This window comes from Drosophila montana, unplaced genomic scaffold (assembly GCF_035044405.1).
Source record: "Drosophila montana isolate Dmon_TW-CO22-7 unplaced genomic scaffold, ASM3504440v1 contig_2781_1, whole genome shotgun sequence".
Taxonomy (NCBI): domain Eukaryota; kingdom Metazoa; phylum Arthropoda; class Insecta; order Diptera; family Drosophilidae; genus Drosophila; species Drosophila montana.
In genome coordinates this window covers 303,253-326,412 of record NW_026997652.1, presented here as the reverse complement: position 1 = coordinate 326,412, position 23,160 = coordinate 303,253, and the positions used below count along the sequence as shown (strand labels likewise).

Genomic DNA, 23,160 nt, shown 5'->3' with positions numbered 1-23,160 from the left:
TGTGATATTCTAGGTTCGTGAACTGGTTCGTATGTTCGTACTTCAAGGTGTTAATTTAATATCTTTAAAAGAAAATAACATCTTCCATATAAGGCAAACAGTCAAAGCATTCCAGAAAGTTCTTTTTGTTAAGTTTGCGAACTAGTTCGCAGATGTTTGTAAAGTCAAGCTTTGATATTGGTTCTTTAAATATCTCACGTCAAATGATTATGTTTTTTGTCCAAGTTTTGTATATAGTTCATTTGATTAAGTTCACGAACTGGTTCGTCTATCTTTACATAATCCATCTGTGATATTGGTTTTTTATAATGTCTGCGTCAAATGAATCTGTATTTTGTCGAAGCTTTCTAAATAGTTCATTCGCTTAAGCTCACGAACTGGTTCGTAGACATTTTTGAATTCAAGCTGCGATACTGATTCTTTAAAAAATCAAACGTCAAATGAGTGTGTATTTGGTCAAAGCATTCTAGATAATTCATTTGATTCGGTTCAAGCACTTCTTAAGATAACTTGGAATTAAGGTTTTCAAATATTTTTATTTTGTTTTATAGTATTTAGTTCTTATTTTTTAATACCTAAAGGTCGAGAGCTGTCAAATATTTTCAAGCAGCCTATGCAAAACGTTTTGCGAACCAGTTCATTTTATTTTTGTATAGCGCACATACACTGTAAAGTTCAACAACTTTAAAAGCTTGTATAAAAGCCGCACTTGGAACAATTGCCAATTGTTAAGTTAAATTAATGTTCTGCTTGCGGAACTAGTTTATGATTCAGTTGTACTTACAAATTCAGTTTGTGGACTCGGCGCTATCCAATGCTCCGGATTCGTTGGTATTGCCTCGGCCAGGCAGGGATCGAAACTGGACGGTCGTTTCTTAACAAAGTCTACAGGCAGGCTGTAATCATCACAGATGGCAATCTGAAAGCAGAGAGAGAAACAGAGAGAGTGAGAGTGAGTGAGAGAGTGAGACAGACATAGTGAGTGGGAGCCTTCACGTAATTTGTATGCTAAAAATAACATTTTCAAGTTGAGCCGAAGAACACGACGCGTGCACCGACGTCAAGAGGCCACAGCTGTGCTTACACACGCACGCACACACACACGCACACATACACACACCTTGAGAGAGAGAGAGAGGCAGAGAGAGAGCGAGTGACGCTGCGTCATCAAAAGTGTTGAAACACAATGGCTAAATTACAGTTACAATTAAAAATGGCGACGACGTCTTTGAAATCGCCTCGAGATTCTTTTGTCAAGTGCACCGTCAACCAGGTGGACAGCCGCGGGGCGTGGCACTGCCCGCCAAGGCAGCAACAACAACAACAACAATTAACGTTAAGTGTGTGGAAATAAAACTGCATGAGAAGCGCGTGGGCAAGGCGGAAACGGAAACGGCTCCCACTCAACCGATAATTATTTTAATTATGACGTTAAAAGACTTGAAAAAGGAACAATCACATCTGTATCTGTATCTGTATCTGTATCTGTATCTGTATCTGTATCTGTATCTGTATCTGTATCTGTATCTGTATCTGTATCTGTATCTGTATCTGTATCTGTATCTGTATCTGTATCTGTATCTGTATCTGTATCTGTATCTGTATCTGTATCTGTATCTGTATCTGTATCTGTATCTGTATCTGTATCTGTATCTGTATCTGTATCTGTATCTGTATCTGTATCTGTATCTGTATCTGTATCTGTATCTGTATCTGTATCTGTATCTGTATCTGTATCTGTATCTGTATCTGTATCTGTATCTGTATCTGTATCTGTATCTGTATCTGTATCTGTATCTGTATCTGTATCTGTATCTGTATCTGTATCTGTATCTGTATCTGTACGATCTGTATCTGCCAGCGATTTCGGCTAGATGTGATGTGAACGGGTTTCACTTGTAGCTACCTCAAAGTACAATTGCAGGCGATAAAGTTGACGACAATTGCGACAATACCATTCCATGCCGGAGCCGAAGCCGGAGCTGAAGCTAGAATCGGAGCCGGAGCCGGAGCTGGCTTCGATGCCGGCGCCCGCGGATCTGGCGAAATTGTTGGCAAAGTTGTTGGCGCTGTTGCGCCGTAACTCACGCGCCAGTTCCCGTGGGACAGCCGCACAGGTGGCGTGATAGGGCCAGGCACAGGGACCGGCGCACACCACGTAATCCTCACCGGCGGTAAAATCAATCCAGCAGCGACGACAGAACATGCTGCTAATAATTTTGTTCACTTGCACAGACGTCGACGAAGACGTCTCACAGGGCAAACACTTAAGAAAATTACTAAAACAACAAAAATATATAAAAAGTAAAATTTGCCAAAGCTTCTCGAAAGGCGTAGAAGGCACCAGCCAAGGAGCTCAGGTGTTGACAGCTGAACGGGCAGCGCGGCACTGAGTTCACAACTAGCACAAAGTGCGGCATCCAAGCAGGTTTTCCATTTCAGCTACGGGTTAAAGTTTTCCTTTGCCATCGAAGTAAATGTGCGGAGGCTGTTGTGGAGGTTGCGAGGTTGCAGCTGCTGCTGTTGCTGCTGTTGCTGGCCTTTGGGGCATTGCTTTGAAATTGAAAGGGCCAATCATAGTGAATAAAGGCAGTTGGTTAGTGTGCATAATATGCCACAACACCGCCCCCCCCCCCCCCCATTCCCCTTTCTCGCCACCGCACTCAACTTGCCACTTACTGCTGCAGCTGGCAATCTGTGCGCGCCCCTTGAACTATGCAGCAAATCCGAAGGATATGCAGAATAAACATAGCGAACAAAATGTTTAGATTGAGGTAGGCAAAAACTATGCCCAGCTCAGAGCTAAATTTAGTGCTCAAAATGCAGCATAAGATGCAGGAGGAAAAGCGAAAAGACACGAGATCTTAAGAAAAGTCAGCTAGGAAAGCTGGAAAAAGTGAGACGCTAGAGGTGAAAAGCGAAATGCCACAAATTATGAAAGGGTTTAACGACTTAGTGCACAGATATGTGACACATTTATGTGGCAGGCAGAAAAAAGAATCTCCGACTAATTCCTGATCAGGACAGCGAGCTGAGCCGAGCCAGCCTCATCTGTCCCTTTGTCTGTCTGTCTATCTGTCTGTCCATCTATCTGTCAATCCGATACTATATAGAGGCTATAAATGTTACTTAATTAGATGCCGTTTAGCTTTCATAAGCTGCGGGGCTTTCATATCTAGCACACCAGTTGATAGAATCGATTTTTATCGATTTTATAAAAACGGGGCAAGTTATCGATAGCTTGAGCTACGCCTGCAACAGGAGTTGTTATGTTCGACTTTTTTAAGTCTTTCGGCTGGACTCTGCTGGATGACAGACAAAGGACAGGCAGAGGGGCTAGATGACTAGATCGACTCGGCTGTTGTTGTATATGAGTATATATATGTATATACTTTATGGAGCCGTAGATTACCCAAAAATTAGACCCCTTTCAACCATTTACACAGGTTTAGCTTTGAGCTTCGATATGTTAAATAAAAGACACGAAACGATTTGCTTTCTTATATATATAGACACAAAGTTGTTACTTGTTATAGGCCCAGCCAATAATTAAACCTAATTACAGAGCATGTGCAAGCCGAGCGCCCCGACAAGCCCGACACGCCCGACAAGCCCGACAAGCCCGTCGCCGTTGATTCGCTGGGGCAGGTACTCATTGGCCTGGCCGTGGCAGCTGCTCTGATTGCCAAGTTGTTGGCGTCTCTTTAGTTGGCTTTGATGAGCGGCCATAAAAAATGCATAGCCAAAGCAGCCGGCAGCCGGCAGCCAGCAGAAGCCTTGGCGGCCTGGCTGGCACGTGTCCACAATAGCCCCCCCCCCCTTCCCCACAACTTCCCCCCTCCCACACACACACACACACATTTCCATGAAGCACACCTGACATCCCGTGCAGCTAAGTAAAATGCCCAACTCGTTGGCCTCAGCGTCTGCTCGAGTAAATATCATAAATTTTAAAGGCGACGTTAATACGGCTCGTTTCAGTTTCTGAGTTTCTGAGTTTGCCAGCAGCACCTGCAGCTGCCCCCGCATGTGGCACGTTACGTTGCAGCCTTGATGCTGGCCAGCCAAAACACTGGCGCATAACCGCAGGCACTTTGGCAGCGCGCCCAGGATCCGGCATCAGTGCCACACAAAAGACACAGAATGCAACGTTCGCTCGGCTCACCGTTTGTGGCAATGTGGCTGTGTGCCACACTCTGCGGCCACATGTTGCCACATCGCATTGCTTTGACACAGTTTGTGTGTTCGCTCGGCCAGCTATCGGGCCAGCAAATATAAACTGGCTGTCTCCCTCTCTCTCCCTCTCCCCCTCTCTCCCTTTGGCTTTCTCTTTCCGCCTGCCTCTCTTTATTCCCATTTCTATTTCTGGACTGGCTTTCCACGCTTTTGCATTTCTTGCTTTGTGGCATATTGCGCTGATTGCAGCATCAACTGGCAGAAGCCTAACAAGAGGCAAGATTTGTGTGTGTGTGTGTGTGTGTGTATGTGTGTGTTTGTTTGTGCGTGTACAGTTGGGAGAATGGCATTCCGAGAATTGAGGTATGCAATTTAAAAGTCTATTTTTAGATACCGTCTGAAATGTCAAACACAGTTCTGACTGCTTAAGTTAAACATTTGCTAAAGTCTGACATTGCTCCATGGATTTTATATTGCTAAGCAGGGTTACCAGCTCGTTCAAGGAGCATCTATCTTTGACACAAAGTGGCAACATTCCACAAACTCACGCATTCTCACACAACGTGGCAACAATCCACGAATTTACTCGCATATTCACACAAAATGGCAACACTCATGTCAAAAATAATCTTTTTTAATTGTATTTTGATATTGAGGCAAGTTCTAGTCTTGAAATTGACAGCAACTAAAAACCACAACGTTGACATATCACAAGATCTTAACATTTATATTTATAAACAGCTTGTAAATTATTAAAAATTAACATGAGCTATCATCATTCATTCATACTACAACAAGGAAGGTTTTTTGTAAATCGAAAATGATTTTTAGTTAACAAAAACTTTTGCAATGCATTGCAAATCTATCCTCATGTTAAGCATTCAACATCTGCTCAGTCGCGTTGAAAGCCTCATTTTTTACACACAACAGTTGACAATGCATGGCAAATTATTGCCTCATGAAAAACTAGAAACCTATCTGCATATTTGTCGCTCACCGCAAGTGCGTGCCAACTCTGGCAGGGGCCTAGAACTCAAACATATTATTTGAAATAACAAAGCGCACTTTCTAGTAAGCCCCACGCTGATGGAAAGCTTAACGCTTGTGAATTGAAAAGTGAAGCTTTCGCTCGCCGAGCTTTTCAAATCAAACGCGTGGCGCATGCAACGCATTTTCCATTGTTATGGACTTTTTCTTCTTTTTTTAGTGTTGCACTTGACAAGTTAACCCCAACCCGTGAGCCTGGGCAACCGACTGAGCAAACAATGCCGCTTGACCTCGCTGGCTATTTTTGTTGTTGTCCTTGTTGTTGTTGTTGCTGTTGTTGTTGTTGTTTGCACAGTTGCTGTCAAAGTCGCGCTCACTAATTGCAATTAGCAGGAGTCTGAAACACACCTAACCCCAACTTAACCCAGTAACCGCGCTCGCCGACGCTGGCCAGCTGCTTTAACCTTCTGTTGCTGCTATGTTAAGCAATTGATTGATTGATTGATTGATTGATCGACTGCTTAGCTGATTGATTAAGTGTGCCAGCGAGCAGACGCTTTCAATTATCAACAAAGCGCGTCGCCTCAGACCCAACTTTTGGTCGAGGCTACGAGGGTACGAGGATGTTGCGGGTCGGGACTTTGACGCTCAATTGATTTGTTTGCTCTGTGGTGCGATTACAGGTAAATTTCCGCCTTGCAGAAGCCGTCAATCGCTTTATGTCATGTTTACTTAACTTATACACACTGCCACGCCCACTTTGGCAGCCTATTCACGGGACGAGCCCTTCGTGGCCCGTTTGTTATTTGAATAACGTTGCAACTTTTTAATAGCTCGCATGTGCATTGTGCGCCACGGAGTATGCTGCATATTTCGTTAAATTTTTCTGTACGCTTGTCAATATACCCTGTGAATATGAACACGCGCAGGTGGGGTATATTGGGCACGTGTTGGACAACAGATAGCAGCAGAAGGCATAAGAGAACTTATCAAATGTAGAAATTCCTTTTAAATAATAAGCCACATTTCGCTTGGACAGGATTCCCTCAGGATCTATAACAGCTGGAGTTGGCAAATTTAATATGTGGGTGCTAACTAGTTTTAAATGCTTAAATTAACTTGATTACAGATCACAGTTTAGTTCATTCAGCTATATATGTACACATGAGAATCTATTTGAGTAGCCCCAAGAAACTCGTCACTCTTTAGAGCTAGAATTCACAAAATTGGTATAATACTTGTCATATGCCTTAAATACCTAAAATCCTGTTCAGAAACAACAGTCAAGTCATAACACAGCATTAGCCTAAGGTTCCCAGATTCTATAAGGATTCCAGTTAGAAATGTAGGATAATGTCCTTATAGATCTCTAGAAAATCTATATGGGTCCAACCCAGCAAATTTGGGATGTGAACTCGTATAAGGCTTAGTTCTTTGGAATATTTTTTCCTTTTAGTCTGATTTCTCATATTTTCTATATTGTGACGGCTTCTAAGCCAGTCTATAAAGTATTATAGACAATATTATTTGTATTAAACCTAGATTTTTTAATTTTAATTTTGTGATCATTTCATATATTCTAATAAATGAGAGCTAAGTTCGTGCAGGGCATGCGCTTGGTCGTGCAGACCCCAGTACGCATATTTATGCCTGCTTTTGTTTGTTTTTTGTAATTTCTGCTGTACTTCAAGTGCAGGCCATTAAAAATGGCCGTCAATGAGACATTTGGGAGCATAAACTTTCAAGTGGTTGCAGTCGGGGGCTACACAGAAAAGTCAACGCGACTGTGGACTCGGGGTTCGGGGTGCGGGATTCGGGATTCGGGGTTCGAGCTTTGGACTTTGGTTTGGGGTTTTGAAGGGTGTCATCGTTTGGCATTTGGCTGACTGCTGATGTCGGCCTGTCGCGGCAGCGTTGGGCCGACGTCAGGTGGTCGTTTTGGGTGGCTGCACCCTGGGGTTGCGTCATAAATTTTAATTAAATATTTTTTGCATTGTGTGTGTGTGTGTGTGTGTGTTGTTTTTATTTTTGCGCGCTCGCACAGACAGCGAAATGTAGCGTAAGTCCTGTGCGTCAGAGATCAAGAGGATCCTCCCGGCACCACTTGAATATGCTCTGCACCACCTGACTTGGGCGCAAAAGTCGATAAATTTTCTTTGTCGCAACCACCATTCGTGTGCGGCCGGCCTATCAAGTGATACGCCTTGCCTGAGGGTGGTTGCACAGCCAGACAATCGGGCAGACAGAGAGAGGGAGAGAGAGCGGGAGGGGGAGGGAGAGGGGGAGACAGGCAGGGAGACAGGCAGGACGCATCTCCAGTGAATTTGGGTGCGGGTGACAGCCCTGGCGTGCCACATAAACTGTTTGCAATGCAACCAAATGTAAATTGCAAAAAAAAACTAAAAAAAATAAAATCAAAAAAAATTCAAATGTAAAAAGTGGGCGGCGGGTGGCTGTGGGAGAGGGGGGGGGGGGGGGAGGTCTCGTTTGGGTCAAACCGTAAAATAAATAAATTCATTTGTGGCCAAGGCTGGGCTCTGTTTTAAATACTCGCAATTGTACACATGTTGCCAAACGTTCTGCTGGTCTCCCTCTGTCTGTGTGTGTGTGTGTGTGTGTGGCACTTCCTGTTTGGCTACACGACATTCAACGCCTACCAGTGCACACACGCACACACACGGGCAACCCTTGCCCTCCTCCGGCCGCACCCTTTTGCCACTACAGTTGAGCGCACATTGTGGAAATTGTTCTGCTTGTGGGAGCAGAAGTTGTGCGCCAAAGGGGGCACAAGCTGGTAAGGGGGAAGTGGTGAGCGGGTGGCGGTCGGCGGGTGGCGGGTGAGGTGTTGTATTTGTAGTTTTGTGAACTTTGCAGAAATGCAGTGACCGGAAAGTTGTAATATCCAATCGCCACTTTATTTACAAGCCCCGCCCCTCCCCTTCTCAAACGAGTTGTTGCCACCAAATTGTTGGCGTCTGCTGCTGCTGGCGGCGGGGGGGGAGGGGGCCTTGTGCCTCTGTGCAGTCATTTAAATGGGCATTACGTGGCTCTAAACCAAATCTATTGGCAGCTGCCAATGGGCAATAATTGAGACCCAACAAAAAGAAACCCATCGAAAATCGAAAATCGCAAAACGTAAATCGCCGTAAATTGCCGACATTTTTTATTCGTATTTGTGTGATTATTCACATAAATATGAATATGATTCACTTTTCGGCATTCATAGCTAACGAGCTGGGCAAACAGCATTTGTGCAATAAAAAAATACAAGCAAATTGAGTCAATTGTAATGCGAGCCAAGGCAACATAACCTCACTTGCACATACATAACCTCACTTACACATACATAACCTCACTTTTGTGTGAACATTTTGTTATATTCGCTTGTGTGCTATATCAGCTTATCTGGCTTCTAAGGCAACCTATTATAGAATATTAGATATTATGTAGAGAATATTATGAATATGACATAAAATGTGTAATGCATAGAAGAAGACATCTCCGAGTCCATAAAGTATATATATTCTTGATCAGCACCAACAGCCGAGCTAATATAGCCATGTTCGTCTGTCCCTCTGTCTGTTTCTATGTGAAGTAGACTCTCTCAGTTTTGAAGCTATCTTATCTGGAAACCTTGCATAGACGGATCTTGCTGTTGCAGGCAAAACCAGCCGGATCACGCGTTTCTCACATCTAACCTCACTTTTGTAAATCTGCAATGTTCAGCTGGAATTACTTATACGAAAGTCCAGTCACATTCACATGTGTTTAGTTATGTTAAACTAATTTTCAAATAGCTCAGCATAACCCAACTTTTTTAAGGCCCCATCACGAAAGTAGCTAACATAACCTACCTTTTGTTCTCAGCTTAAAAAGAAACATAACCTCACTTGCTTCTTTGCAAATTTAAAAAACCTATCCGAATCAGTTTTAACCTTACTTCTGTCATTTGCTGATTTCTGCGAAACTCACCATATAATCTCAATCACATAATCTTTCTTAACCTCGCTTGTGTTTTGCATAAAGGTTAGCTCCCTTAACCTTACTTCTAAAGATACCTCACATTTCTCCAGAATGTCTTTCTTCGTTGATATCGAATCTAGCCTCATTTTCGACCACACTTTTTGATAAATCTTAATCAAGCCAGATGTCAACATAACCTCATTTCTGTAGTTGATGACAATAGCAATATAACCTCAATTTTGTCAAAAAACTAAGTAACATAACCTCACTTTTGCATGTTTATAAATAAAATCTATTTCCTACTCATAATATAACCTTGCTTTTGTCAAAAACTAACTAACTAAACTATTTTCCGCACATAACATAACCTCACTTTTGTAATAAGCTGACTAACCTCACTTTTGAATGTTTATGCCAATAAAATCTATTTGCCGCTCCATCAACTGCATTTCCCAATCTTAATCTCAGTTCTGCGTCTGATCAAACTATTAATTTCTAAGCTGACAAACGCAACTAACGTCAATTTTTAGTAACAGATATAACCTCAGTTATGCAATGATGCAATTGATGCAATATTTTCTCAAAGAAATTCCAAGCCCTACGTAGCGCAAGGTGCCCGCTCTGAAGGACTTTGTGGCCAACGGATAACTGGTCGAATGTGTGTGTATGTGTGTGTCACCACGAAGCCACAACCACGAAAACCACGCAGAACTACACACAACTACACCCGCTCGCTTGTGTGTGTGTGAGGGCAGGGGCAGCATATGGGTCCAATTACTCAGCACATCCGGCGTTTCCTTCTAGCCCCGTTCGGGTGGAGAGTTCGCCCTCATCATCGCACGAGGAGCGCATCAACAAACACTTCACGCCTGACATTTGACAAGACGTTCGGTGTTGCGGGGCGGTGGAGGCAGTGGAGGGGGGCACAGGGTGTTGGGGTGTGGCATGGTGGAATGACATCTACAAAAATCCGAATGCGAAAAAATGGCAATAATACTTTTATGGGCATAAATAATACAGCACATGGGCAGGCGCTACGAAGTGGGGGGGCTTTCTTTCCTTTCTTTCTTTTATTTTTTTTGTTTGTGTTCACGCCATTTTCATGCGTCGCAAGCTTTGGGCTTCCAGGCGCGGTTAGGGTAGGAGGGTAGGAGGGAAGGGGTGGTGGCTAACCGCACGCATTTAATGTTGGCAAAGTCGATTAAGCGTCCTTCGTCCATTGGCGGTTTCTTGGCTTTCAGACGCAAGCAGGCAAAAGCATCTGCTAACCGGAAAGTGGGCCAGGCAGACGGAAGAACGGAGAGCGGCATCTCGTATACCCCCGAGAAACCGCTAAGCAAGGCCAATGCTAAAGTGTAGGGTGGAGGGGTGAAGGTGGTGTCAAACTACAAACTTAAACAGCGACTTGCTGCTGGGTGCCATTAATGTTGTCCATGAGTCAGCTCTAAAGTGGGGTAGAAATTCCAAGCGTTCACCCTCAGTCATAGACCGAACCTTCGTCCAGCTCCAAGCTTCACCCTCTTGTGCGTATATCCTTGCCGCCGTCCTTTCGGTCTCATTATTAGTTGTGAGTGCAAAACAATTTAAAAAATTGCTTGCCAAGAAAATGCGCGCCACATTTTTATAGGGTAAGACTTAGGTCAAGTCTATGGCAAGTATGTAAGATGGAATATTAGTTAAAATTCCTAAGCTGCAATTGCTTAGACCAACTTAAGGCTGACGCAAGTCATTTTACAATACTCAGAAATTAAAGGAAACAAATCCATTTTCGAAAGATAAGACTTAACAGAATGAGAAAGGGATGGGATAGGATTTGTCTCACCAGACGTCCTACGTTCCTGAGAAATGAAGCCTCGAATCTGACAAAAGGAGCAGGATTTATGATACTACTCTTAGTACGAGTGAATAAGACAAGAAATAAGAAATAAAGAGTCTCATTAGAAGAAAAGTCTGCTTTCGAATTTCTTATCCAGCAAAAAAATACTCCACATATGCACAAAAGGTCAGAAAAGAACAAAATCAGTTTGTGAGTATCGCAAAGACAGCCAAGCTAATCAATTATGTAAATTCCCTTGACTTAAGAGTTAAAGCAGAGAGAATCGCAGAGAAAGGCATACTTATTTAATAAGCAATAACTACAAAAATACCAACAAAACATATGAGAATCAAATAGAGAGGCGACAAAAGCAAACAAAAATGTAAACCAAATATTCAGCCAGACCTTCCACGCCATGATTCCCCGTAAGTAAAAACGCTTGGGTCCTATTTCGATTAAAATTTTGGCAAATTATCGCAAAGAGGAAATTTCAAAATAAGCCCACGGCTTAATTTGCAGTCTAGAAATCAACCAAGGAAAATATTTACGGAATTTCATTTATAAATTTATACTCGAGGGGTTAAAACGATGCGCCTGCCTTTGTGGCAACAGCACTTTGGGGGTTGGGCTGGAGGGCTGGAGGGCTGGAGGGTTGGCTGCTCGCTGGATTTTCTTGGCAACAAAACCAAACGCATAATGCTAAACAAATAAAAATATATATAGATGTATATAAATATGTAGAAATGGAGTGCCCCAAGGATAGAAGGCGGCAACGAAGCATTACATTAACGCAAATAATCGCGTCGCATGTTGTCGATGCGCCTGATGTGCGCAATGTGCGGCGGGGCAGGGGACAGGGGGGGAGGGGGGAGGGTGCATGATAGATATACTTGGGTGGATGGTTGTAAAGTGTGCAAGCGACGTCGCCATCAACGGCGCTGACAGGTGGTTTGGCAAATGATTTTGATGCCTATTCAAACTGACGAGCTGACAAGAGACGGCTGAGCCGGCGCGATAAAGCCCCAGACACAGACACAGAAACACACACAGACACTCACACACCCACCCACGCACACACTCACACACACACAGACAAGTCGGCACTTGAGCCACCTTTAGAGACGCAAGCCCAGAGTAGAGACCAAAGCAAACCCATGGCAACCCGTAGCTTAACCGAACCCAATCCCATCCAAAGCTACCACAAAAAGGTAAATGTTTTTATTCGGCTGCCGTCTCGTGCGTGTGCGTGTGCGTGTGAGTGTGAGTGTGTGAGTGTGTGCGTGTGTGTGTATGCAGCATATACAGCTCATTAAATACAAATCAGCTTAGCAGCAACTTGAGCAACAGCAGCAGCAGCATCAGATGGCAAAATGAATCGCATCAACGAATTGGCAATGCCCTAACCGAAAGTATTATATATTCATATAATATGGAAATATACATAGATACTTTAAATAGCTAACAAATTCCAAAAGTTTGCCGTTCGCTCGAACTTCCGTGAACACGGAGAATACAATTTTAGTTATTGATTTAATATTTTAGGAGCCTATATACTTTATTTAAGTAATAAAAATAATAGTATTTCTATGATTTAAATTAGAATTGAGTCTAGATACTTGGTTTGTTCCTTTTAAATCCTTCAGTTCCCGTGAAGATACAATTTAACTTGTTCAATTTAAATTTAAATTAGAATAGAGTATATATACATTATGTGCCTTATTTGTTTCTTTTAATAACCAATCAAATATATGTATATTTCTTTTATTATTATATCTTTAACTAATGCAATATTTATATTTGTCTAATTTAAATTGGAATAGATTTTATATACTCAACTTGTTCAGTTTGCTTCTGTTAGTTTCCTAGTTCATTGAAGCAGTTTGAGCAATAAATTCAGGGGTCGAATTCCTGTGAAGGCTACTTTTTCATTTAGCACCAAAGGATACAAATGAATCATTTTCTGTATGGCAAGGGCATATAATATTCGCCATTCCAAAAGTTACAGTACTTGCTTAAATATACACTTTTAATTGAAGTGCATAGCCATTTACGGCGGGAGCCAAGCTTATCAAATTTCCCAAGTACCACATTTACCCTTACTTATTATTCGCATGCCTTTACCTACTAAGCCTCTGACTTTTGTACACTCAGAGAGGAGCATTATAATAAAGTCATAATGCCCATGCTTACCAGAACTGAAGCTGCAATTAAATGGACACGCCCCCCCACAAAAACAAACACAAACATACACACGCGCGCACACACACACACACACACGCACACATCTTGCTGCGGAAAAAGCCGAAAAACATCAACAAAAAATTCACTTAAGCCTCAGGTAACTGAAGACATGAACGCTTATCAGACAGACTGGCAGACGGACGGGCAGACAGGTGGGTTGGGGGGGGGGGATGAGGCTGGGTAGTGGGCGGGCGAGAGTCGGTCGGTCGGTCGGATCGCATTTGGTTAGCTCTGTCGCAGGAACAGCTCAATTTGTGGACGGCGAAAGTCAATTTAAAAAGCAAATAGCTAGCCAAGGGCTGTGTCTGTGTGTGTGTGTGTGTGTGTGTGTGTGTGTGTGTAAGTGCTGCTGTTATCTGTGTCTTAAGTGCACACTCACACACACACACACACGCACAGTAGCACACTCTCACCCACACCCACAGAGAGGTCGTAAAAAGCAACAACCGTTGCGTTGTTGGTCGTCAACGTCCAGACACTAATTAGTAATCCTTGACACGAGCTTCATTGTCATTAAATATGCCACATGTGGCAACCCCAGCCACTGCTGGATGCTCTGCATCTGGCCACCCTGTGCTATCCACGCACTTGTCGCCCCCCATTCGGCTGCTGCTGTTGTTGTTGTTGTTGTAATTATTTGTCTACAGGTATTAAGCTTGGCATTACTTTAGCCGCATATCAAATTATGACATGTTCCACTTCTACTCGCCGTTTTCGTTCCCTCTCTCTCTCTTTCGCTTTCGCTCTGTCTATGCCCGTGGATGACTCATAGCAGCTCAATACAAGCACAACTATCTTTATCATTTGCTGTCCAGCGCTATTTGGCAGCTGATCAATAAAACTAGCCCCAGCTGGGCAGGCGAAGCAATTTCCATAATCTGCCAATTCGTAATTCCCGCACTAAGGCTACAAATTTGATGGGATTTGTGTTGCCACCAGTACCTCCGACCTCCCCCCTTTCCCGTTACCCGTTTCCCGTTTCCCTCACCGTCATTCGACAAAATCTAAGTTCGACTCATGTTTTACGCTCTCGCTCTCTGTCCATCTCTTTTTAACTCTCGGTTCTCTCAATGCTGCATCTCTTTTGTGCTCACGTGGCGTCGCGTCGCGCACCAAACGCATAAATCAGATTTACAGATTTATTTTTTGTTCGCTTCTTTCATTCTTCCGTTGCATACTTTTGGGCTGCATGCGAGGCCGCAGTGAAGACAACGGTGCGCACAGTGGGCACGGTAGTTAAAATAATCGAACCAAATGTACGTTGGTTTCAATTTGGGTAGCTATTGAAATGCTTCAAATGTGTTTTTTTTTTTTCAATGTTATCAATTCTCATAATTGTTAAATTGATAATAATTAATATTGATAGCAAAGAAAAGGCAAGTGTAAGTATGCCCTTGCATAAATATAAGCTTAAAATGTGTAAATTAAATGCATAGCTACATATTTGTATTGTCACAACAAATGCTTTTTGTGCCACTGTGCGCTTTGCTTAAAGCAGCTGCCTGCGAATTTTGCGTTTGCTTTTGCCAGGTTTTTTTTTTTTGTTGCCGTTATTATTTTGCACGCCTTTGGCTTTTGCTATTTGAAATGCTGTCAACGTACCCCTCTCCCCCTCGCCAGCACCCCCTCCCACTGACATTCCAACCCGACTGTGCCTGCTCCACCTATTTGCCAGCGACATCATCGATGCCGGCGGTGCAACGGAAATGTAACCGCAAATTTCAAAACGGCAGACGCAATTTGTTGCGCACATGTGACGACATGCCATGTGCTGTGTGCGTGTTTGACTGTGTGTGTGTGTGTGTGTGTGTGTAGCAGACGATGACGCATAGCAGACATGTGTTTGTGTGTGTGTGTGTGTGTGTGTGTGAGTGCGTGTGTGTGGAGGCCTTTGCTCTAAGCCGCTGGGGACTGTCAACTGATGCCCGGACAACAACTTTGTGTGTAATACAACACGCAGTGCGGCAGGGCGGTCGGTTAGAGGGGGGGTTTGGTGGGGAAGGGGCGGGCGTAGCAACTACAATTTTCGACACGCCAAAGCGAGAGGGAAAGAGAGCGAGAGAGAGGGGAAGAGCAAGCGAGAGGGAGCTGGAAATTAACATAATTCACATATTTAACACGCTGGCGCCGACCAGCGGTCAGTTTTGGTCGCCACCGTAGCGCCATCTGTTGTGCAAATGGCCTTATTAGAAGGGCAAATGGTTTATAGGCTGCGTACGTGCCAAATCAGCGAAAATGAAATGAACTAGGAGTCCAGCAGGTGCATGGATGGGGAACGGAGGGGGGCTCAGTTAGTCGGTTGACTGTCGGACCTCTAGCTTAGGCGAGGGATTTTTGGGGTGTGGGGAGCGCCGGGCAAAAGCCGCAACACGGCGACGCACATTGTACAAAAACAGCAGCGCGCACTTTACATAACTAATAAGGTTGTTCCGTGCTGTTATACCCTGTAGCCATTGGGTTAGAAAGGGTAATATGGTTTGGGGCAGAGCTATGTTACAGGCGAGAGGAGGCAAATCTAAAGTTTGATTGCTTGTAACTGCAGCTAAGTACAGGGTATTCTCTAGTCGGTCATTCACGACAAGAGCCCTTTTAGCACTCTTGTGGCTGTTGTTGACACTCGCCATTTGCCGTTCGGCATAAATAAGCAATTTCCGCGGCCCAAAACTGTTGCCAGCTTTCAGGCGTTGCCATCTAGATTCGGCATTTGGAATAATTACCACGAATGCGTGACCCGCTAATTGACATTTGCCGCAAAGCATGCTCAAATATCAGGCAAATTCAATTAATGAAAATAATATGAGGAAAAATGTATATAATATTTGCTTTCGATTGCCTAGCAGCGGCAACTTTCTGCTAACTATTATGTAAACCAAACTAGCTTCTTTCTAATTGTCAGCTTTAAGCGTGTACTTACAAGTTGCTGTCAAAGCTAACAAGCGCTTGTCAAACATGCTCTCGAATCTCTAGCGAGCTTATTAGATGCTGTTGCTAAAAGTTGTTCCATGCCAAACTTATTTAAAACTGCAGTCAATCTGCCTGCCAAATAGTTAACTATAAGTTGAAATTTAGAAAATGAAATTCAATTATCAGATTCCATTGCCAATGTTTTCAACTTATAAACCATCATAAACGAGCTTCACTATTCTAACATATCTGCAAAAGCGTAAGACATATGTGTACAAGAGTATTAAATCTTCGACGTGCCGAAGACATCTTTACTTTCTGGTTAAGATTTATGCATGGAATTAAATTGTGCTGGTGAATTTTGCTTAAGAGCCTGTCAAAGTTAACAAGCACTTTGTGCTGCAGTCATGTCTTGACTTTATCTAGCAATTTGGCTGTTATAATTGAAGCTCTAGACAATAACTTTTCGAGCTGTTTTTTAATTGTACGTTTCGGATGGCGTTTAAAAGCGAGAACAAAATGAAAACTTTGAAAAATTATCCTTACATATAAAATATAATATAATATGCATACATAATATACCAACGGCTAGGTTGTTGGGAAACATATGTGATATTTCAAGAACTTGACAAAAAAACAATTGAATATGTTTTTGGTAAAAGCAATTCACAAAAGTTGCCTTTAGGGAAATCAAAGTAGCGCAACATCAAGCTGAAACCTGTTTATGAGCTATGAGAAGTTGCCCAAGTTCTTGGCGAGTTTATAAGGCAGTGGAATGGGTGGAATGGATGGAAAGAGGGGAAAGGGGGGGGGGGGTGGTCAACCGTTTTGGCAGCCACTTCAAGGCCATAGAAGTAGTTGACTAAAAAAGGGAGTCAAGAGTAAAGTTGTTGTTGTTATCGTTGTTGTTGTTGTTGTAGAGTAAACATGTTGTTTACTACTTTGGCACTTGACACATGACAACGCCAGCAAAAACAGCACACAAAGAAGAAGCAGCAGGAGCAGCAGCAGGAGACCACAAGAGGAAGCAGCAGCAAACAAGATTCCCCAGAGATACGGCAGAACAAAGCCAAAGCCACGACCTAAGGAAAGGGCTAGCCGCGGCAAAAAAAAAAAGATATAGCAATAGTAGTGTATAGACAAAGTCTATGCAACTCCAAGAACGTAAACCTCATTTATGCTGTTGCTGACTTGCGAATGAGGAAAAACAAAGCAGGCAAAACAAAACTTTTTTCATTTTGCCGTGAAAATTTGTAAACATCAGCGAATAAACGAAAACTTGCATGTGCCACTTGTAGAGTGGGTGCGGGGGGCGGTGGCGGGGATTTGGTTGCAAGGGCAGCAGCAGCAGCAGCAGCAGAAAAAAAGGGTGAATATTTAATAGAGCGCACAGGTAAGCAGAAAGGTAAGCTAAACACAAAACGCCAAGCCGATTTTTTGGCTTTGGTTCCCTTCTTTTTTTTTTGCTGTTGTGTTTCATTTGGCAAATGACAAATTGTGCTGGGAGCACAGGAAGGGGGAAAAGGGAGAGGGGGCTCTGCATTGGGCGGACTTTGAGTTAACACTTGTTGTAACACGTGTATGCAACATTTGCCTTGTTGTTGTTGTTGTTGTTGCTGTTCATTTATGAAGAAAGTTCAATGGGTTCTCGACCTTTCAACGCCATTTACATGAAGTTCTCACATGGGAGGGTGTGCAGCTCCTGTGTAAGGGGGTGTTATTTACTTCGAAATGCCAATAACTGAGCCGCATCTCCCGTTCAGAGGGAGGGGGCAAGGTGTGCTGTGTGGGTAACAGAGCTCTAGCACCAGAGAGAAGCCGTAACTTTAGCTTTAATTGAAACACCAGAAATTTATGCTAAATTCTACTGAGAACTAAACGTTATTTTTGTTTGTTCTGCTGCATTCCCAGCCATAAAAAAGCTTTCGGGGCATTTATGTGGCACCCAACTGTGTGAAAAAGCCAAAGCGCAAGCATCTGCTTTTAAAAAGTAGTTTTCATTTTTTAGGTTTCCCGCTAAATAGCCAAAAGCTGAAACATTTTATATGTGCATATACAAAACAAAAAACTGCATGACAATTTGAGTTACGCTTGAAAAAGCAATTCTCAATATCGATATTTATCGATAATTTGCACATGGAAGCAGTTATCGAATATTATTAGTGTATATCGAGTATATGCTCGTTCTGCGTGTGTTATACAAAAAATTATATTTGTACATATAAAAAAAACCAACATTTTTCTAAATCGAAATTTATCGATAATATGAAAATGGGAGCAGTTATCGAGAAATGCAACAAGTTCGTTATGCGCATGTTATAGAAGAGCTTATGTATAAAGATTTGTTTAATTTCAACGTTTATGATTTGAATTCCTCTTGATCGAGAAGAAGAAAAAAACGCCTATTACCTATTGCCTAGATATCAACAAAACCTTTACACACTTCATAACCATTTTGAATGGGGTTGGGAAATATTTGATTTGAAGCAAAAATTAGTTGTTTCTATCCTTAACAAATGTGTAGCCAAAATATGCTTTCTTCATAGCTAAATCAAGCTTTACATATATATATACTTAAACTAACTTTAATATGGGGCTCGCTCAAGCTAACAGCTTTTAGAGAATCTTCTACTTAGCATATACTTCTCCACTTTTAGACAAACTTTTCTACGTCTGCGACTCATCTTTATCAAATATACACCCACTTTCACAGCAATAAAACTCACGCGCCTTTTTTAACACTTAATCATCAAATTTTGTTAACCAACACTATTTATCACACGTGAAAAACGTGACATAAAGTCAACTTCCAATCAATCTATTGACCTTTGCTTGCCTCAAAACCTGTTCGGAATTTGTTGTCGTCATCAGCTCCTAAAAAAAAAAACTAGAAAAAGGAAATGGAAATGGAAAAGCTGAGCGCAGCAAGGAAAAGCAAACATTATAAAAATTCCGTAAACGTTATGCCCAAAAAAATAAACGAAACCATTCTCATTTGGCTTGGCTTTTTATAGAACGCGCTCGCTTCAGCCTTTCCCCCAAATCCTGTTGCCCTCCTCCCCTCACCCAATTTCGTGCCCACAATGTGCTATACTGTATATACTTTGATATAGATTTATTAACTTCACTTTGCAGCACTACTTATAACGTACTAGTGTTGTGCGACGTGAAGTTTGTCAATTTTAATTTGCTTTTATGGGCTTGGGTCTGGGTCTGGCTGTCAGCAAAATCCTTTTGCTAATGAACGTAATGAATGACCCAGCACGAGGCCTGCCAATCGCATTTGCATGCGGACAACATATTGAAATGCTCAAGATTTCATTCCAAGTGAATGGGCTTTGGTAATGGCAGGCGATAAGCGGGTGCTTTAAGTGCATTTATCAACACTGCTGTGGGACGACAACGTCTGAGATTTGCAACAGCTGCAACAAAAGCGACTGGCAACAGGATGTGGAGCCCGGCTATCCAGAAAATAAATAAAATAAAAAAGTTTTTGAGCGGCTTTGCGCCCGAAGGCGCTTAGAAACTTAAGGGGACAACGGCACGACGCACAGTGGTGCGAATGTGCGCGAAAATGGCACCAAAAGTAAATCGTTATTTGGTATGATATTAATTATGGAGCTCAGCACATTCAGCCGGTCCCTAAAATACTCTTTTGTTAAAGAAATCAGTCAAAGTCAAAAACATTTTCCTTTTCGTCCAGACTCAGTCAGTCAAATTTTGAAAAATATATATAAAATAAAATGATTATCATTAAACTCATAAACAATAAATGGAAGAAAATTGTATAATAAAAATACGTAATTATATAAATTTGTATATATTCATATTTTAAGTATTAAAACCTTTTGTAAGTTTAAGCCTAGAAATTAAGTTCCTAGTCCTGCTGTATTAAGATCCCAGCCTGAAACTTAGTGGAACCCCAAAAAAAATGTCGCTCTGAATTTAAAATCAAAGATTTTATCGAAAAAATCGAACTGCATTAGGCGCACCACTGTGCACGCAAACAGGAGCAAAATGCAGGAGCACAGGACGACAGGACGACAGGATGACAGGATGACAGCCATTAATCATTAGCGCAAAAATGCGACTGTCTGTGGAAAGCAGGGCGACCAACCACCAGATGACGATAACGGCAACAACAATAGCGACAACAGCGCTGAGAGCGTGTTGCTGGCCAGTGTTGGGCAGCGTTCGAAATGAAAAGAAAAGAGAAGCAGAAAAAAGAAAACTGTGCCTGTCCCTGCTCGGGCTCTAAGCGGCTTGTGATTTTGCCTTTTTAGCCAAGGCATTTTGCGCACACACACAGCATGACGTTACAACAATGCCATTGTCAGGCCTAAATGTTTTTTATCTCATTTCGCAGACGTCTACCGGAAAATGTTGGAGCCCCCGTCCAACGTCAGCAACCGCCTCCCCGGTAAACGATAAACGGCCAAAAAGGTACTGAAAAATTGTAGAAAATCAGCTCATGACACACCGACTTGCAAGTTGTCACACACAATAACACACAGCAGCATCTCGCTCCAGCCATCATAATTTATTATTCATGTTTACTTCGCAGCGTATTGTGATTATATTCAGTTCCTTTTCTTTTCTTCATACCCTTACTTTTGGGGCATTCGAAATGCTTCAAAAGTTTTGCGACGCAGTAAATATACATATATAGATATTCTTGATCGGAGTGGTCCGATTGACATTTGCCCTCTCTCTCTCTCTCTCTCTCTCTCTCTCTCTGGGTCGGATTGTACAAATGTTGTCGTAGCCGCTAGAATTGAAAAGTAATTCGTGCCCGCAAAGTTTATTAAGATCTGCTTTATTCGTCTCTTCGCTGCAGTCTAGCTCCACGACCTTCTCTAATTGCGCAACACTCTTTTCGTAGTTAACGCACACTACTTAACAGTTAGTTAACGATAACAGCTGCAGCTTTACTGTTGCATCAGCCTGCTTCCAGACGAAACTCAATTCAGTTTCACAAAATCTCATTTACATCGTATGACTTATCCCCTATTGGATTTATCGGTCACAAAATTAGTTTTTTATTTGGAAAGAATTCATACAAATCGTATATATCATATCCTTATATTTATCCTTATTACAATTGAAAATAGCTGCAGAATTTGAACCGATGACTAGCCTTTTGCTGGTTCCACGCGCAGATAAACAGCTTTTAATTTTTTTTTTAGCTTCCCAGCTACAAAAATATCGACGTTGCTCCGTTTCAGTCTCCATTTAGATAGTTAGTCAGCAGGAACTCTTTCTTATGTATCGATAAATAGTTCCTAGGCGAACTTTTTCAGGCAATCTCTTAACATTTTTACATTTACCTTAACATTAACATTAACATTACCTCTCTGCTGCTGTGTTGTCTTTCACAGCGCTGTCATATTAGGGTATTAAGTCGTTGGCATATTTTCCGTCGTTTTCATTGCCTTTTTTATTTGATATTTTGGACGCGTGTGTTGTGTGTGATTTTGCACTCTTGAAAGGCTGTTGTCTGCTTATATAATTTGACAGTGCTGGCAATAAGTAAAATGTCCGCCCAGCTACCAGTCCCTTTTTTATTTTTTTTTTCGTTTTTTGCCCAATTGTAGCGACATTAAATAAGCTGCAAATTGATGGCCAGCCATTTGTTAATATTACGTTTACTCACACACACACACACACACACACACAGAGAGAGAGAGCGAACTTGGCTGCCCTTTGATTACATTTTAGTCTTGTCAACTCTATTGACTCGGTATTTCGCCTAGGGTTTCGCTTGTTTGGGGCTGGGCTGTGCTCCGCCCCTTTTGGCAAGCACTTGATACACGTTCTTATTACGTCGTATGCAGGCAACGCCACGCCCCCGTACCCTGAACCGCCGCTTTGGCCAAAAAGTTTGGTTTGTCTTTTTTTTTTTTGAGCGCTTTTCATTTGCATTTTCCACAGTTTCAAAACCCTGCCCGACCCCTTTCTCTTTCATTAACTTTGTCCTCGATACGGGCAGAAAGTGAGCTTTTGGCTCTCATTAGAAATGCGCTTCATTAAAAAGGCTTAAAACTTGCCCACACAAAACTCAACAAATCTAACGGAAATTTTCCACGCAAATGCAAATTTTCCCGCTCACCGCAAATAGAGCACGAAATATATACGAAAATAAACTGGAATTAAACTGTAAAAGAAAAAATGATAATGGTAAAATAATAAAATTGCACAGTTAAAAATAGGTTTTGCACAGCGCGAAAGAGATGGTGGAGAGGGGAGGAGGGGGGTCGAGTGGGGAAAGGGGGAGAAACGAAAACTTTAGATTGTATTCAAAATAGAAATGGCATCACAATTTAGCATTAAGCGCTTCAGTTTTTAGCTCGTTTCGAGGAAATTGCAAAATGGGGGAAAAGCAAAAAAAAAAAAAAAGATAGCTAATAATAAATGAGGCAAAAACGAATGCTAGAAGTTCCATAAAGAGAATAAGCTACAAATGCGGTAGCTGCAAATACAGGCCTAAGAGATACCCTAAGGCAAGCCCCACAGCGCCTGTGCTTCTTCTTACCACCCTATGTGAAATATGTTCCCTAGTAACCCAGGCGTTTATAATCCAATCCCTATGCAACTTTCAGGGAACAATTAATGCACCCAAATGAGCAAATATAGCAAAGCACAAAGATCTACCTTTAGAAGTGATTTAATTACAATTAATTCCATGGAATGGGATAGGAGTATTCATAAAGTTGACTATTTTCAAACTTTAAATACTATATAAGAGCCCACATACCAAGTTTGGTTTAACTAACTCTTATATTCCTCGAGCTATGGTTAAGAAATCAATATGTTCTCTAGTAACCCTGGTGCCTATGATCCAATCCTTATGCAACTATCAGGGAACAATGAAGTCACCCAAATGTGAAAATATGCTAAGAAACAAAGTTCTACATTTAAAAATAAATAAATAGCTATTCTTACAGATTGACAGACGGACATGTCTAAATCAGCTCAGCTCTTCGTCCTTACGAAGATTATATATATTCTTGATGGGATCGGAGATGCCTCTGTCTGACTGTTACATACATTTGTACAAATTCATTATACCCATT

General features: G+C 42.1%; 1 protein-coding gene across 2 annotated transcripts in view; it reads right to left on the bottom strand.

Moving 5' to 3' along the window:
* Nucleotides 1–23,160, bottom strand: part of hwt (heavyweight) — a 78,774-nt gene that overhangs the window by 16,735 nt on the left and 38,879 nt on the right. Inside the window, exons 1-2 of one of the 2 annotated variants that reach the window (XM_064684573.1) lie at nucleotides 1,907–2,251; nucleotides 785–919 (exon numbers count right to left, since the gene is read on the bottom strand). In XM_064684573.1, coding sequence (XP_064540643.1) covers nucleotides 785–919; nucleotides 1,907–2,206 — 435 coding nt within the window. In that variant the 5' untranslated portion in view covers nucleotides 2,207–2,251. Of the gene's footprint in view, nucleotides 1–784; nucleotides 920–1,906; nucleotides 2,252–23,160 lie in introns of those variants that run through there. The other variant, XM_064684572.1, reaches the window with a different exon arrangement.